Genomic DNA, 17,355 nt, shown 5'->3' on the forward strand with positions numbered 1-17,355 from the left:
AGAACAAAAACAGGTGACCCAACTCAGAGAGAAGAAAAGTTATGAAAATGAGTATAAAACTGCATGAAGGGAAGCATTGAAAAGAACAAGACAAGCGGGAGAGAAGCAGCAAGCAGGGACGTTGCTTCAGCAGATAGAAGAACTGAAATTGCAGAAGACAAGAGCAACAAAAACTGAAAAAGGAACAAGAAAATTTACAAAACCAGCAATGGGAGCTGGAGACAGAGTAGCTCTATTATTCAGTTCTATCTATTTACTTGCTGGTGAAACATATATATTGTGTTTATGAATTGCAGCTCTTAATTTTGATTAATATCCCATAAGTGTAAAGGTTAATATTCCATAGGCATAGGTATAAAGGTTAATATTCCATAGGCATATATGGCACGTAAAGGTGTTACGTGCAGTTGTAGGTTGGCGACAGAAATCATGACTCAAGTTCTGTCTTGATCATCAGACAAACAGCGTGTTTTAGTGTTCAGAACCTCCTTATATACTCTGTTCTTAACTCCCAGGTCTACACAATTCATTGGCCAAGGTTTTAGCACTGCCCAGCTCCCTGACCAGTGCTGTGTCTGCTTTCTGGGTTGAACATCACTGGCTGAGGTCCCTGCTTGGGTCTGAATCCAACCCATCCCTGCCCCATCCAGGGATTTGCTTTATTTCTAAGCTGGTTGAATTTGGGGGTCTGATATGGCCAAATATATTTGGCAGTTTTGAGCTAGCTGCCTCAGGGACACCAGCCCAGGCCTGAGGCCATCCCCCCTTGCTGCACTGGGTCCTCTCCTCTGCACCCAGCTGTGGCACTGGGTCCCCCCCACTCACACCAAGAGCTGCACTGGGACATTCCCCACTCAGCCCAGGAGGTGACATCATGGCCAGGGTCACCTCCACTCCCAGTCTGGCTCCAGGAGCCACACAAATCCCCTCCCAGCCCAGGTGTCCCCAGTCCTTGGCACTCAGCCCTTGCAGCACACGCACACATGGCCCAGCTCTGGCTCCTGTCACTGGCTCTGGGTCAGCTTGGCCAGGGCCGGGCTTGGCAGAATTTGGGCCTCTTCCCCTTTTGTCCTGCTCGTTCCCAGCTGAGCAGCTCCAGAGCACAGACCCTCGCTGGGATCAACCTTCTCAGCCCTCCCTGAGTGTGACAGGCCAGCCCTGGTTCCCAGCGCTGCCTCCCTTGGCACCTGCCACTGACAGTGTTTTGCCAGGCAGCAGGGTCAGCACAAAAGAAACAGGCACCAACTTAAGGAAGAGGTGTCATTTACTGTAGTGCAAAACTGCCAAGAATCACAAAAGGATGAGCTCAGCAAGGTACATCATCATTACTACAAAAGATTTCATACAGTGAGATGACACACATTACATCTCCAGTTACCCCAAGATTTTCCATCCTCCAGTGTAGGTTTTTCAAGAAAGGCAGACACCCTGGTTCAGAAGCCAGCACGGTGGCCCCCCCTTGGCCACTCAGACCATTCTACCCACAAGACATCAATGTGATGGATGGCAAAGCAATGGCGTTTATTGCAGGGGAATTTAACATTTTATAACCTAGGGTCATTGTGTTACTCCCATCTGCTTACGTCACACCTAGGTGCTATTGGCTAATTGCAGAAGACTTTACTATCCTAACAGAGAGGGGTTTTTGCTAACTTTCCGTTACATCCCGAAATCTTCCGCATCGCTATGCCCTAGACTACAGCACTCCAGCTCCACACATCAACTGGGAAGCCCCTGTCACAGTGAAGGAATGGAGAGCCCCTCTTGGTAACTGGACGAGATCATACTGTTAATGATGCTCTGTTAATGAGCAGATACATTTATCATATGGCTAATAATGCTTCCCTAATGAGAGCATACACATCACTTTTGGTGGAAAGGTTCACCCACTGGGCAACTCTGGCTCAGGGCCTAACATTCAGGCCTAAGGCAGGGCCCGTTGTTCAGGCCTTAGGAATTCACCCAGTGCCACCCCCTGTCCCCTGCCTGTCTCCAGTCACCCCCAGCTGTGGCTGCCCTGAACACAAAGGGGACACAGAGCAGGGAGGTCCAAATCAACTCCTTTATTAGCAGAGCCTGCAGGGCATGAGGCTGAAGCAGCCCTTCAGCCAGCTCTCCAGCAGGGCTTGGCCCTCGCATTGCCAGTGGGGCTGCAGCACCTGCACAGCAAAAGCCTCCACGCCTGCCTGGGCCAGAGCCAGCTGGTGCCACCTTCTCCAGAGCACGGCTCCAGTGCCACCAGCCTGCCTGGACAGCACCAGCACTGCCCCCAGGGCTGCTGTGGAAGCTGCTGGCAGGCAGGATTGTCCACATGGGGCATTCCCAAGGCTTTTGTTCAGCAGTGAGGCCAAGGGCAGGAGCAGCTCCTTGCAGGCCTGAGGGCTGGAGGGAAGGGCAGCAGCCCCAGGCACCTGATCAGGAGCAGCTGCCCTGGACAGAGACACAGCACCTCTGAGACTGGGAGTGAAAGCACTGCCTGAGCCCCAGGGCCATCGTGTCCCTGCTTTCCTGAGGCCGGAGGCACAACAGCTCCTGCTGGGAGAAGGGCCTCATTTGATCCAGGAGGCTGCAGTGAGGGAGGGAAGGATGACGCCCAAAAGCCAAGCAGCCCAGCTTGCAGCCAGTGTGGAGCTGGCCTCAGGTCCTGCAGCCCTTTCTCTGAGCAGGACACCACCTTGCTGCAGGAAAACTGCCTTGGGGGCACTGTCTCTTCCTGTCTCACAGCACCTGATCCAAGGGGTGCTCTGAGTGCTGCCTCTGCCCTTGCCCTGGCCCTCAAGCTCAGGCTTGGCCACGAGGCTGATCGCTGCAAGGAGGGGCTTTGGTTTGGCTCTAGGACAAAGCAGAGGGAAATGTTTATGGCAAGAAGGCAAGAGGATTCTGGCTTTCTCATCAAGCAAGGGAGTTCCTGAGTGACAGCCACAGTAAAACACCTTATTTCACCAAACTTGGGAGCAGTTGGATACCATTCTCTTCATTGGGCTTGAGAATATCATCATTGTAACTGAATTTGTGGAGAGCCTGCTACAAAGTTCTCCAAAACTGCAAAGCCCTTGTGTTTCTTCCTTCCCATGGATGCGGCCTAACGCCTGTCCAGCTCGGCCAGTGCTTCCTGCTTGGTAATTCTCTGCCATGCCTCAGGGATTTTTCCTACAGTCTGAAATTTTCTCTTGAACAAAGCTTCCAGCTGTGTCCTGAAATGAGACAAACACCATTTCCAGTACGCCTGCATGGATGAATCAGGAAGAATGTTCCAATTGGAATAAGGAGGTCCTGCATTACGATATAATTGGTAACGAATCCATCGGCCATCATCTAATTTGAATTCACAGTCACTTGCAACCATGCTGGAACAAATATCAATGGTAAGTCTGCGTTTAAATAAATCAAACACAGAAAATACCGGTATAAACAATGTGGCTCCCACTAAAGCTCGTGGGCGATGGAAGACCGCTTGATGGTCTCCATCATGTCCCTGCATGGTGTTTGTGCAGACAGCCTTACAAAAGGGACACTGCTCCCAGCACCCCGAAAACTGCTCCACCAGGATGGTGTGAGGCTGTGTTGCAAATGAGCTCATATCAGCACCAGCAAATTCCTTCCTGAGCCTGTCCCTCAGGTCATCCAGAGCTTCTGCCATGGCACTGCTCAGGAACTCAGTGTCTGTGACCTCTTGGTGCTCAATGCCCTTCAGGTCACTTCTGGGCAAGTTGATCACCTCTGTCAGTTCCCTGCAAAATTCATCCAGCCAAAGAGAGACTTTGTCCTCTCTGTCTTTTCTGTCTTTGACAATTTGGGTTGATAAAGAAACAGCTGACAGGATGTTTCCATACAGATGATTGAGGGAGGAACCTAAAAACTTCTCCAGTCTCCCACTCTTACCTAAACAGTAATTCTTAACTCGTGTTTCAATGTATTTCTCAAAAAATTCTTTTGGGAAAAAAATGTATTCTATGAAATACTCAAAATTTTCTTGTTCTGCCAGGTATCTCAGGATGCAAATTTCCAGATCAGCTCTGTTGCCCCTGAAATCTGGGAATTTGTCCTGCATGTCCTCAGCGATGGCTTTAGACGTCCTCTCATAGACCGCCCAGCGAAGAGCTGCTTCAATCTTGTCGCAAAGGAAAACAGCAAAAGTTGTGATTGATGTGGCTCCTTGGCAGGAAATCTGGAAACACTGGAAGAACTCTTCTCTCTTGCTGCTCAGGTACACAACTGGGTCATTTGCCTTTTGGAATGCTTTGTGCATAGCTTTAAACCTTTCCGCTGCCATTTTGCACAGATACAGAGACAAAGCTATGCTGTACTCTCTGTTAAAAGTACATTTGGCATGGCTGGGGACAGAGTTCACACCTTTCTGTATTTCATTGAGTATTTCATGGATAAAATTTCGACTGTAATCCCGTTTCTCCTGTTCCTTCTTATCAATGTTTGCCTTCACACACGCTATGATGTTGTCTGTGATGTGCTGAAAGTTGATAGCATCATCACTGGAAATGCTCCTGGGATTTGAGGTAAAGCGAAAATGCTCTTTTTTCATGACATGTTTCTCTAAGTTGAAAGAAAATCCACTGCTTTTGGGAAATGATGTGATCCGTGCATGGAAACCTGGCTCCTTAAAGTGCTCTAGAAGGACTTCTTCAATGTCTGCATCGATATTCACCTGTTCCTGAGGACGAGCAGCACTGGAGACTTCGGCAATCCACTTGTTCCAGACAAGAGTGAAGTTGTCCCTCAGTTCTCTCTCACTCAGGCTCTTCCCTTTCAGAGTCACAGCCAGCTCCCTACTCCTTCTCAGGAGCTCATCTTCATATTCCAACTTCCTTGCATCCAGTTTCCTCTGCTCCTTCTGTAGCTCTATAAGACTCTCACATTTCTTCTTCATTTCACGGAGAAGAGTCTCTTTTAGTTCTTTCAGCTTCAGCTCTGTGCCTGATTTCCACTGGACCAATGTCTCATGGTCTTTGTCTTCCCTGAAATACTTCTCCACTTCTTTCTCAATGCCATCACTTGTCTCTTGCACCAGCTCTTCAAGGTGTTTTCTGGTGACATTCTGCAAGTCCCCATTCCGAATTCGGTTGTCCAGTCTCATCTGTAAGTCTAAGATGTGACTCCTCAGCTTCCAGGTCCACCGACTAAAGGCACTTTCCAGTTTCCTGTACACAGCAATCTCCAGGGAATTCTTGAAGCTGAAAACAAAGTTTTCATTCAGCAAAGCATTCCAGAGGTCACCAATACGATCTTTCAGGCTCGAGAGCCTCAAAATGCTGCGCTGCGACTGCTTCTTGGCAGCCTGGAGGATTTTGCTCTTTAGTTGCTGGACGTTCTGGCTGTAGGTGGGGTTGGGTGGTGCCATTGGGGGGTTTCCTTCCCACAGGTGAGCAACGTAGTGAATGTGGGTGTTCACATCAAAGCCAATGACATCGCTGAAGGAGGAGATGTCACAGAATTCCTGCTGAGCAGCTATCACAGTCATTTCATCCAGCTTTTCTTGGAAACGCCTTTGGCCTTCCATGTTCTGCTCCTTGGCAGTTGCTTCTCCCACATTTTGGTGGACAAAGAGGCAGCTGGGCGAAAGATTGACTTTCTTCATCCTCAGGAAAGCCTGCACAGCAATCTGGAGAACATCTTGCATTTCTGATGGGTTCTCTCCAAACACGTTGATCACAGTCATGTTGCCAACACCAATGACAAAGGTGGCCAGCTCATTGTCATGGTTCAGGGACTGTTTATTGGCCGTCTCGGTAGCACGGAGCCCCTCGGTGTCAACCACCAGCACAAAATCGAAGCCCAAGTCTTGCTGCAGCTCCTCGCCCACTGGGATGAGCTGCATGAAGGCTCCACGGGTGCATCTCCCCGCGCTGACACTGAACTGCAGACCAAACATGGCATTCAGCAGGGTGGACTTGCCTGTGCTCTGGATGCCCAGCACGGAGAGCACAAACACTCGTTTGTCCCCCAGCCTCTCCATTAAGCTGTCAAAGATGGCTCCCACCCAGCGCAAGGGCAGGTAAGAAGCATCCCCATCCATCAGCTCCACAGGGTGACCCAAAACCATCAGTTCTGCTGCAATTTCCGGCAGTTTGGCAAAATTGCAATTATTTGTCTCCATTAATTGCAGAGCTTCATAAATCTGCCCTACCTCTCTCAGAAGGTGCTCCAGGCCGATGGATGAATTGTTGATTTCACCAGAGAGAGCATCCAAGTAACTCAGGAACTCAGCATTCACACTGGGATTTTTCTTGTATTTCTTTTTTGTTGAGATTTCAGTCCATAACTCATGATAGTCTCTTTTCAGTTCTTCAAGGCGACCACAGGACAGCTCATCCATGAAGACCTTCATCCACTGCAGGAAATATTTCTTGGTATCTGCTGGCTGACCCTTGAGAAAGCCAAGGAATGATTTCATCAGTGGGTTGAGGGGGAAAGCTTGCTCAAGTTGCTTTCTTCTTAGTGCTTTCTTCTCATTTTCAATTTGGCTGCGATGATGCTCAATGCTCTTGTTCCCCTTCTCCTTCAAGCGAGTGAGTTCTTTGTCCTTTTTGCACCACTGGTACCACAGTTTTCCTTGAAGCGGCAGCAGCTGGGATTTGATCTCCGACAGCTTCTCTTTCTTCAGAAGCTCCACCAGCTCCTTTGCCTTTGCTTTGGCTGCCACACACCCGGGTTGATCTGCATCCACTATGAATCCGTGCTGGCGAGCTTTGTCTGCACAGGCGTCCAGGCTGAAATGTGTATTAGACACTGCCAGGAGATTCCCAATTGTTTTGCTCAGCTGGACCACCAGTTCTGCCTCGTTTCTGTTCCTGGTCCCTATTGTCATGATTTTGCCTGATTTGCCCTCTACAACGTTCTCTTTTTCTGTGAGAAGACAAACCAAAGGACTTTGTGACTGCCACAGGTCCTGCAGAAGCTTTTTCTCTCTGTGGTCCATGTGCTCCGAATCAGACACCAGAGCCACGTTGACAGCAGATATCTCCTGCAGGAACTTCAGCTGTGCTTTGTGCTTCCTGGCATCTCCATGCAGGTTGCAGAAAGCCACGCAGCGCTCAAAGGTGTCATCGGGGCTTCCACAGGGGCAGTACCAGGCAATCTCCACCACCCCTTCCATCAGCAAACGCTCCCTGGTGCTGCCTCTGCAGTGGCGGTGGAAAAAAGTGTTGTGTTTGCGTTTGCTCAGCAGAGCGTTCAGGAGCTGAGACTTGGAAGAGGAGGCCGAGCTGCCAATGCGGATGAAGGACACGATGGGTGTCTGTGTCTGAAAGATGAGTTTGTTGTTGTAACTCTTTGTTTGGGCCTGCTCTCCTGACTTCTCAACCTCTTTCCAGCTCCTTTGGATTTGGCTGAGGGCGTAGAGCAGGAACTCAATGTGTGAAGTGCACGGGTTGGGCACCAGCAGAGGCAGCGCCAGTTGGCAGAAGGCCAGCTTGGTTGCAAGGGTCTGTCTCAGGAAGTCATCAGCACAGTGGAAAATGGCCATCTGCAGGTCCATGGGGTGCACATGGCTGTCCCTGCTTGCACGTGCAGGGGCTGTTCCCATCAGATTATCAAGAAACTTTTCAAAGGAATCTGATTCTTGGTGCTCTTGCTTTCTGATTTGTGGTTCAGGTGCGAGGCCTGGGTTGATCTCATCCCAGCAAGTCAGGTACCTCACCTCGTGGTAATCCACGGTTAACAGCTTTTGCAGGAAGTAACCTGGCAGCTCCGTGTCCTGGCTGGGCTGGCTGTCCTGCAGACATGTCCTGCAGATGGTGTGGAAATCTCCCATACCCATTCTTCTTGGATAGTGACTTTCCAGTCCCAGGCGCTTGAGCAGATGGAGGAACTCCTGGTTTGCATCTGCGTCATTTGATTTGGGTTGGCTGCTGTCTGAGATGGATTGAGAGTGACTGGGAGGATCAGGTGCTGGAAAAGTGTCTTCCAGGTCTCTGAGTATGTTCTGCATCCTCTCTTCATCCCCGTTGTCATCCAAGCACCCACTGATCAAGGAATGCAAGTCCTGTTCCAGCCTCTCCCAGTCTTCATTGTGCTTTTGGAGCAGATTCTTTATCCGTGTGGACCACAAACCTTTCATGCGATCTTCCATGAAAATTAAACGCTCCTTCTTCTGCTCAGGGGATAGCCCTTGACTTTCTGGTGTCACAGTCAGACCCTTCAGCAGAAGAGAGGCCTCAGCTCTGTCAGCATCCTGCTCCTTCAGGTTCACGTACTCCTCATGTGCCACTTCCATTTCTTTGGCCATGTACTCAATTTCTGGGTGTCCAAGGAGGTGCTGAAAAGTGCTGCTTTCCACCTGGTACCCTGTGCTGCTCACAATCAAGAGCACCAACAGTTCCATGTCCTTCTGAGCCTTTTCCTGGAGACACTGGAGTAAGGAATAAATGGCGAGGCTGCTGGTCTGGGTCGCTTCTCGCTTTGCTTCATGAATGGCGGAAGCAGAGCTTCCTGGTGCATAGGAGACAGCATGGATGTGCTCCTTCATTTGCTGCAGTGTTTTGATGAGGTCTTCAAGCTCAGAGACTTTGGGAGATTTGGGAAGTGGGTGCTCAGTCTGGAAGATCCATTGCATAATGAAGGAAGCCTCAGGGAAGTCCTTGACAGAGTAGATATGTGGAGTCAGGAGGCTTTTCAATATTACCTTGATAAATCTGGTGTTTTCTGGAGGTGACTCCTGGCAACTCCGCACGGTGTTCACCAGGAAGTCCTGCAGGGCTTTGTCTGACAGGCACACATTGATCCACACACTGGGGTTCTTGGTTTTTGCACTCAGATCATCTTTTAGCTCCATCAGCATGAGAAGCTTCCTTTCATCCGCCGGCATCTTCCAGGCCTTCAGAATCCTGATGAAATCTCTGGCCTCTTGCACTGCACTGCCCAGATCCTCTCCAAAAATGCTGCCAACGCTCAGATTTGTCAGTGCTTTGTACGCAGCCCTGAGGGCTGTGCTCATCTGACCCACAGACTTAAAATCCTTGCTGTGATTGTACAGGATGACGTCCCACACTGGGATCAGCTCAAACCCACGGTCGATAACGCACCACGTTGTGTTATCAGACATGAGCCCCATTCTCCACTGAGGAAGAGAAGCTGTGTCTGGTGGGCCCCCTGTGTTGACCACGTAGAGCTGAATTGCTGTACGGGAACCCTCTCCGGCTCTTCCCAGGACAGAAGCCTTTGAGCTGGATTTAGAAACATCCAGGGCCCCCGCAGCACTTGCCAGGAATCCACCCCAGCTGGCCCTGACAAAGCTGTTCAGAGCTTCAGACGTTTGTCGCTTCATCTCTTCCCTCTGCTCCTCTCGGAATCCCTCAGTAGACACCTTCCACCAGAATATCCCCCCAAAGTGGAGGGGACCCTGGTTTACATGGGACCCAAACCTGCTGAAGAACCTCTCACACATATTTAGCAGGGGGGTCTTGTCTTCCTGAGTGAAACTCAAAAGCTGCTCCATGTCTTGCAGCTCCCGCAGAGCCGCATTCGAGAGGCAAAGCTGATGCCTTTGGAAGTAGCAGGAGGCCAGAGGGAGGTACTGGTACCTGGTGCTGCAAAAGTAGCTCTGCTCAGAGCGGGACTGGTGGGTGTCTTGTGACTGCGAGGAGCTGCTGCCATCTACACCCCCTCCCAGATTAATTCCCCAGAACTTGCATTTGGCAGAAACACTCATGCTGAACCCCAGCTGCTCCATGGACTTGGTGAAAGAGGATTCTGCTGCAGAGGAAGAGAAGTCCTTCTTCTCAAGGAACGATCCTTGCTCTGGATCAGCAAGCTGGAATCCCTCAGGAACCCTGAGGAGCTGATCTCGCTTTGCCAGCGCATCTCCAGGTCTGCTGGTTCTGTAGATGCCCTGCAGGGCCAGTCCCCCTGACGCCCGCCTCAGCACCTCTGTATCAGGGATGTTCTCTCTCCTGCCTGCTGACAACTCCTGCTGCTCCAGCTGCTTCTGGATGCTCTCCAGCATATCCGCCGAGGGTTCCTTTGGTGCTGGCCAGAACTCTTGGGGAATCTCCATGGCTTGCCACAGAGTCTCTGCTTTCTCCCTCACAGCATCCTGGCTGTGGCTGCAGCTGTTGAGCATTTCTGTCAGATCATTCAGGGCTTGTTTGGCCAATTCTTGTTTCTCCTTTCTCTTCTCCCAGGGCTCCTTCTGCACATCTTTACTGGTTGTTTTGTCATCTCTTATTTTCAGGAGTTTCTGGAGTGCCTTCTTCTCCCAGGGGTGCCTTACCTCACACTCCAGCTTGAGGTAGTCTTCGTATTCCAGATGTTGCAGGGCTTCTCTGCACTCAATTCCCAGGATCTGCGACACTTTGGGCAGCCAGTATCCAGCATCCAGCCCTTCATCCTGAAATGCCTTTGCCAGGAGCTGTGCCTTTGTATCCCCCTCCTGTGTGCCCTCCGGCGAAGCCATGGCTGTGGAGAAGAAAAGAGACTTTCCCTAAGGTGCAGGCAGAGGCCCCAGCCTCTGGCAGAGGCTCTGCAGCAGCTGCGGCCCTGGGGATTGCTCCCACCCGGCTGCTGGAGCCAGGCCTGGGATGGCACAAGAGCCAGGGTCCCCTTCCCAGCACACTGGATGTGCCTGTGGCTTTCCTGTGTGCAGGATCAACCCTGAAGCTCAGTCTTTATCCCAGACACACGGCAGACAGACAGACAGAGACACAAACAGACACAGAGAGACACACACACAGAACCAGACACACAACCACAAAGACACAAACACAAACATAGAGCCAAACAGACAACACAGAGACACAGAGACAGAAGCACACAGAGAGACAGGTAGATACACAGAAACAGAGATACACAGAGACACTGCAGACATAGAGACCCAGTCACAGACAGACACACGCACACACAAACACCCTGGTACACCAAGACTCACTCTGCCACACAACCTGCCCTAGAAAAGCTGCTGCCTTCACCATTGCTCACATCCTCCCAGACGAACCCTTCACAACACAAGAGCGAGGAGCACTCCTGGCAGAGCCCCCCTGCCCATCCAACACCCCTGCCTGCATCCTGCACCCTCTGCCCAGTCCCATGGCTGCCCTGCTCGCTGTCTGGCCCAGCCTGCTGCTCCCAGCACCTGGAGGCAGCACTCACACGCTCCCCCCAGGGCACCCCACACTCCCCACACACATCCCCCCACGCCCGGCACGGCCACACGGGCTCTGAGCTGTGCTCCTGCTCCAGCTGCCAGCACAGGCCCTCCTCGCCCCACTCACGCCTCTTCCCAGGAGCTGCTTCCCTGCACACTCGGGACCCACCCCAGATCAGGGGGAAAATCCACCTTGTCCCTGCCCACAGCTGTGCCTGGGGTATCCTGGTGGCCCTTCAGGAGAGACTGGAGATTTTGGGAGCCAACTCAGACAGGTGCCCTCCACGATCTCTTGCTCGTTACCACAGAGGGTCTCGTCAGCCCAGCGCCCATGGGTGGCCATCACACCCACGGCCACCACAGGGCCACTGAACTTAAAATCTCTGGTGACAGGAGGAAAAGTGTCAGCAAACCTTCAACCCTGGCCTTGAGGGGAGCAGGCTCCAGGCTGCTCAGGGGTGAATTACAGAGGGACCCTAGGAAATGGCTCTGGAAGGTGCTGGGGTCCTGTCTTGGGGATGGTTCTTACCCAGAGCCAGTTCAGTTTTGGTTTGTGTCTGGAGCTGTCACTGTTCCCCCCCGACTCAGGAATATGACGAAGGCTGAAGGGTGGCCCAGGGCTCTGGGTGGGGCCGGGGCCAGGGGCTGCTCTTCCTTCCAGCAGGGGTGATCAACACAGGGGCCATGTGGCACAGTGGGTCTGTCCTGAGCTCCTGTTCCCCCCTATGGTTTTTTCCTTCTTCTCCCCTCTTGCTGTTTTCTTGCTTCAGCACCATGGCCAGGGCTTGCCAGCTTGCTTCTCTGCTCCTCTGCTGCTTGGGAGCCCAGAGCCGCTGCGAGCTGTGCTGAGAGCTGGGAGCACCCCCAGCCCCAGCAGGCCCGGCCTCAGGCCCGGCCATCGCCGGTGAGGCGCGCAAAGGAGCGATCCCCCGGCCAGCCCCCGCTGCTCCGGCTGTTGTGCCGCCCTTGGATTCGCCGGCCCGGGCCTGCAGCGGCACTGAGAGCGGCTGCTCCCCGCGGGCTGTGCAGGGGAAGCCAACTCTCCTCTCCGCGGCGCCCCAGCCGCCATTGGCAGCGGAGAGGCGGCCGAGCCCGCGCCACAGCGCCCCCTGCAGCCGCGGGGGAATCATCGCACCCGCCCGGCCCGGCCGGGAGCCAGCAGCGCCCCTGCCGGCCGTGCCCGGAACTGCAGCCCAGCGGCGCGGGCTCGGCAGGGACACAAGGCTGGCTTTGCCTTTCTGCTTTTGGTTGTTGCTGTTGTTTGGTGCCCTTGATGTACATAGATATACTCTAGGAAATTTCTATGTTCCCTTTCCCCTAGCTTTGCATGAAACCCCCATAAATTCAAAGTTAAAATTATATGGAGAGCAGAGGGTCATATTCTCCATTCCAGGGTGGTCTCTGCCTTCTTTGGCAGACACCTGTCTTTTAGACCAGGTCCATCACTGCTGATCACTTTTCATTGACAAACCCTCAAATGACAAGGCAGTCATGAGTCACTGCTGCTACAGACTCGGGAGGGAAAGTCCAGCACCTCACCCTAAATTTCCTTTCACAGCACATTAACCCATGGACTTACTTAAGGAGAGGCAGTTAATTTGCGCTTTTTTGATTTCAGTAAAGCTTTCAATCCTGCTTCTCCCAGGACCCTGATGTGTCCCTTCCAGCTTGGGCCATTCCATCATTCCATGTTTCTCACCCTAACTGACCTGGCCCTTTTACTGGACGCCTGTGTAAAGAGCAAAATGGGATGACATGATCTGTATACAAAGATGTTAACCCAGTTGAATGTTGTCACCATAAGGTGCCTCCTTTGTTAAATACCTTATGCCCAATGTTGTTGTCACAGCCTTCTTTGTTAAATGCCACATTGTCTTGTCTTGCCTCTGCTGCAACCGGCACGCCCTAATGGCAACCGATGACACCACCCAGTATGTAAATGAGCGAACTCCCATGGGGTTTGTACCCACGGGAAGTGGAATTAACATCTAAAGACCCCCAGAGCCATGGCTCAAACTGAACTTTAAACAATGAGAATGTTGAGCCACTTACAGATGCTCTGGGCCTTGTCGCCATAAGTAAACCAACACTCTCAATGCATGGCTACCCTAGGTTTTCAATGAACCCCAGGACTCTTGTGAGGATGGAAGCCTCAGCTCTGCTGTGTGGCAAAGCTGAACACCTCCTCCTCTGTGTCATCCACCCGGAGCAGTGGTGGTGTGCGCAACCCCCCTCGGTCCCCAGCTAGAGCTGACCTCAATAAAGGCATTAAAAAGGAGCTGGTCTCCTTGCCTGTTCTTTTCACCTGCATTTCAACCTTTGGGGTTTTTGACACTGTCACACAATCCTGAAAACTCTCCCACTCTCAGTTCACTTGGATACTGGAGAGATTTATTCCTTGCAAAAAATCCTTCTCACCATTCAGCTTCAGTCCCACCAAGGCCACAACTCCCTTACCAGCACAGGTTTTGATCTCAGGGGCTTGGACTCAGGGATAGATCCAAGGGCCCCTGCAGCCTTCCAGAGCCTTCAGGGGCAGCTTTCCCTGGGGAGTTCCTGCTGATTTGGGCAATCTGTGCAAGGCCTGTGGGCTCTGATTCCCCCCACCCACCTCTCAGCAGATGCTCCCTTTGCTCCCAGCCTTGGCTTCCCAGCAGACACCGGCAGCCGAGGGCCCCAGCTCAGGGGACACAGCACAGCACAGCGGCAGGCCTGGGGCACACGGTGGGGTGTGGAGAAGGTGATGGGAACCCCTGGAGAACTCAGGAGGAATCAGGAAGGAAAGGCCTGAAATCCTAGAGGAGAAGAGCAGACAGTCAAGAGAAGGCAAGCCATGAGCACAGAGGATTCATTCCAGGGAGCACTGGAGGCCAACCCTTCTCCTCCACTGGACACTGCCCAGGCAGCAAAGACTCCTCAGGGCTCTTCTGGGGAAGTGAGCAGAGCAGGCTTTCACCTGGGACCTACATCCATGCTCCCCCAGCAGAAGGAAGCTGGAGCAAAGCCCCTGAAGCTCAACAAGGCCAAGTGCAGGTGCTGCCCCTGGGTGCAGGCAATTCCAGGCACAGACACGAGCTGGGAAGAGAATGGATTGAGAGCAGCCCTGAGGAGAAGGACTGGTGGGCGCTGCTGGGTGAGAGGCTGTCCAGGGAACATCTGTGCTCTCAGGCAGCACACAAGCTGTGGAGGGGGCAGAGCCAGGGGAACAGCACTGACAGTGGGGCAGCACGGGCCCCGTCCCACCACTGCCCACATCACGCACCTGCTGCTGGGGGGAAGCTCAGGACCCCGGAGAGGGGGGAGAAGCAGCGCTGGGCTTGGGTCCCACCAAGCACTGAGCCCCCAGCAGCAGCTCGTGCACTCCCACCAGCAGGATGGGGACACAATGGGGAAGGCAGAAGCAGGAAAAGCCTCTGGCTCGAGATAAGGGCAGTTCAGCAGCAGAGGAAAGCTTGGCCTGCAGGCAAAGCACAGGAGAAACTTTTGACACCAATTGTTTGCTTTGGGCACATGTCCAGCTGCTCCCTGGGCAGCAGAGCCTCAGTGCAGGACAGTTGCTCAGGAAGGGAGCTGATGCCTCAGGGTCACTGCTGGAGCTCGTCCACTCGGGCCACTTGTCCCAGCCCTGTCCCTCCCAAATTCTCTCCCACCAGAGCGATGCCAGCGCTGGTTCAGTCTCAGGAGCCAGAGGCTGCCCTGGACAACAATAACTCCAGCCCTGAAGCCGCCCCCAGGCACCCTTGGCAGTCCCTGCACGGTTTCCCATTGCTGCAGGAATAGGAAAAAGGCCCATGCGACTGTGTCCGTGCCCACAGAGAGGCACTGAGCACATTCCGGACATAACTCGGGATCGAGCTCCTCCTTGGAAGCAAAGGAGGGAAGCAGCAAGGCTGGCAGCAGGAGCGGCCATGGGAATGCGTGCAGGCGTTTCACAGCACAGCCCCCGAGAGTGTTTTCCCCAGCCGTGTCCCAGGGATAGAAAGGGGCTCTGGGAACAGCGCTCCCTTGGTGGGGCTGGCCCAGAGCCCAGAGCGCTCTGCGCGGTGAGGCTCAGACTGGAAGAGAGGAGAATGCCACCCGCCCTGCATGGGGAGCAAAAGGAAGAACTGAGCCCCTGCGCTTGGGGACAGGGCAGGAGGAGCCGTGCCTGCCGCTCATCCCCACGGAGCTGCCGAGCGGCCGAAGGAGCGGCTCGGGGCCAGCACTGCCCCCGGCATCAGTGCCACGGCTCCTGCCATCCGGGGGGCGCAGCCATCCGGCCCCACCTCTGAGCCCGGCCCCCTCCCAGCTCAGCCCCGCAGCGCACACGGCTCCCCCGAGCCCCCCAAAGCGGCTGCAGCAGCGGCGGCTTCCTCCAGCCCCCGGAGGAGCGGACACCGCCCGCCCGCTGCCCTCCCAGCGCTCTTCCCCTGCCCTGCCATCTCCCCGGCCGTGCCAAAACACCGCAACAGGAGCCACGAGAGCAACAAGATCCCGCTCCCCGCTGCTCCCGGCCGCACAGCTCCTCCCCAGGGCCCTACCTTCTCTCCTTCTCCCTCCGAGCCCCGCAGCTCCCGGGATGCGAGAAGCCGATCCCAGCCCCTCTTTAAGCAGCCCCGGCTCTCCGGTGGGTGCGGCTTCCTCTTCTAGAGGCAGTGAAGTAATTCCAGGAAATCAGGCTTCTTACAGAAGCCGAATGTGAAAACGAAACCACTCTTTTGGAGTCCGATTATTTGAGTTCGAGCCCGATTTCCTCACCAGCCGTGGTTTGAGCTGCTTCTCAGAGAACTCTCAGCTCTTTGCACAGACCTTTTAACTGCTGTGCTGGTACCTGGAGGGCAGGTGAGGCTCTCAGTCCTCCCTGGGGCTGGTGCTCCATCAGGAAAAGGAGCAGGGGGAGCACAGCACCACTCTTAGGGATGAATTTATGCAGAAATTCATCCTCCATAACTTTCTCTCCTGTTGCATCATCCATCAGTTTGCTTCAGCAGTGAGAAAAGTGCAGTGATTGTGGTGGTGCGTTCCCCCACTTCCCTCCTTTGCAGGCTGCAGTGTGAGCTCAGAAAATGCCTCTTAGGTCCTGAAAAGAGCACCTGGGCTCAGCTCTTCCTGAGCTTGTCAGAAACACTGTCTGCTCCCAGGGGCTGCTAACAAGCTCCTGCTTTTCTTATGACCAGCCTTGGGAAATATTCCTCTGGCCTGAATGGCAAAGCATCCCTGTTCTCACACTTTCAGAGAAAATGCCAACCCAGACTCTGGCCAGGCTGAAACACTGTCATGCCTGAAGCCCGCTCTCTTGCAGTCCAAAATGAGACCCTTCTGAGCTTGAGATTTCAAGCACAGAAATCTCAAAATCTTGAGTACGCAAGCTCCAGCATGAGCGTGGACACAGGGTTCAACCTGACACCTTGGAAAAGTCTTCCAGGTTTAAAGCTGTAAGCAAGAATTAGAGTTCCCCGGTGGAAAGACATTAAGGTAAGTAGTGGAAAGTTTTAAAGTTAAGATACAGAAGTAGTTACAAAGGCAGTCAGAAGTTTAAAGTAGAGTAAATAGTTTTGTGTGTCACTATATGATTGTCTAAAAAAGTCTGCAGTACAGCAAAGAAGTATAAAATGAAATAATTAAGTATTGGTGTGAAAGTAGAAACGTTCTTTTGTGGCATTAGTTTGGCTAAATAAATAAATAAATAAATAAAACCCCTATTATTTAACTTTTATTTAATTAATGGCTAGTTAATTTAATATTTAATTAAATAAAATTGTTATTAGTAAATGACTAATTTTTATTATTCAATTGTTAATATTATTAATATTTAATTAAATAAGAATTAAATTAATTAATTCTGTGGATAGATAATATAAAATATTATGCATATAATATACACATATTTATGTATAATATACAAATATAAATATATAATCTATTGGAGACTTTCACAGATGTTTAGGCCCCTCAGATATCTAAGTAAGCTAGGCCTGTAAGGTTAAGTTATAGATTATAGTTATATAGCTATAGTTATAGTTACTTAAAAGCTACTAAGTGTTGGTCTTCTGGTAAGTGGTTAAACATTAACTAATTGTTGCTAAGGTGTGGTTTTGTTTAGTTGCTAAATTTGATGTCAAAGTTATAGTTATAATTTAGGTTAAATGTTGAGTGTTATTGCTCTGTGGGGTTGTTAACTTTAAGAAATAATTGAGTTTTGTAATATAATAATATAATATAATATAATATAATATAATATAATATAATATAATATAATATAATATAATATAATATAATAT

At 51.9% G+C, this 17,355-nt stretch overlaps 1 protein-coding gene across 6 annotated transcripts; it reads right to left on the reverse strand.

Annotated features, from left to right (window-relative positions):
* Window positions 1-1,246: 1,246 nt before the first annotated feature.
* On the reverse strand, window positions 1,247-16,096 carry LOC131576867 (interferon-induced very large GTPase 1-like). 6 transcript variants are annotated; one of them, XM_058833896.1, is made up of 4 exons: window positions 15,616-15,898; window positions 13,707-13,890; window positions 3,404-10,410; window positions 1,247-3,194 (listed from the first exon to the last, which is right to left on the reverse strand). In XM_058833896.1, exons 3-4 carry the CDS (start codon window positions 10,406-10,408, stop codon window positions 3,138-3,140), a joined length of 7,062 nt encoding a protein of 2,353 aa, XP_058689879.1. In that variant the 5' UTR covers window positions 10,409-10,410; window positions 13,707-13,890; window positions 15,616-15,898; the 3' UTR covers window positions 1,247-3,137. The 6 variants fall into 6 exon arrangements, with proteins under 6 accessions (XP_058689879.1, XP_058689873.1, XP_058689874.1 ...); XM_058833890.1 differs by having other exon boundaries at window positions 1,247-10,410; window positions 15,616-16,096; XM_058833891.1 differs by lacking the exon at window positions 13,707-13,890 and having other exon boundaries at window positions 1,247-10,410; window positions 15,616-15,899.
* Between the last annotated feature and the right edge of the window lie 1,259 nt (window positions 16,097-17,355).

This window comes from Poecile atricapillus, chromosome 3, assembly GCF_030490865.1.
Source record: "Poecile atricapillus isolate bPoeAtr1 chromosome 3, bPoeAtr1.hap1, whole genome shotgun sequence".
Taxonomy (NCBI): Eukaryota; Metazoa; Chordata; class Aves; order Passeriformes; family Paridae; genus Poecile; species Poecile atricapillus.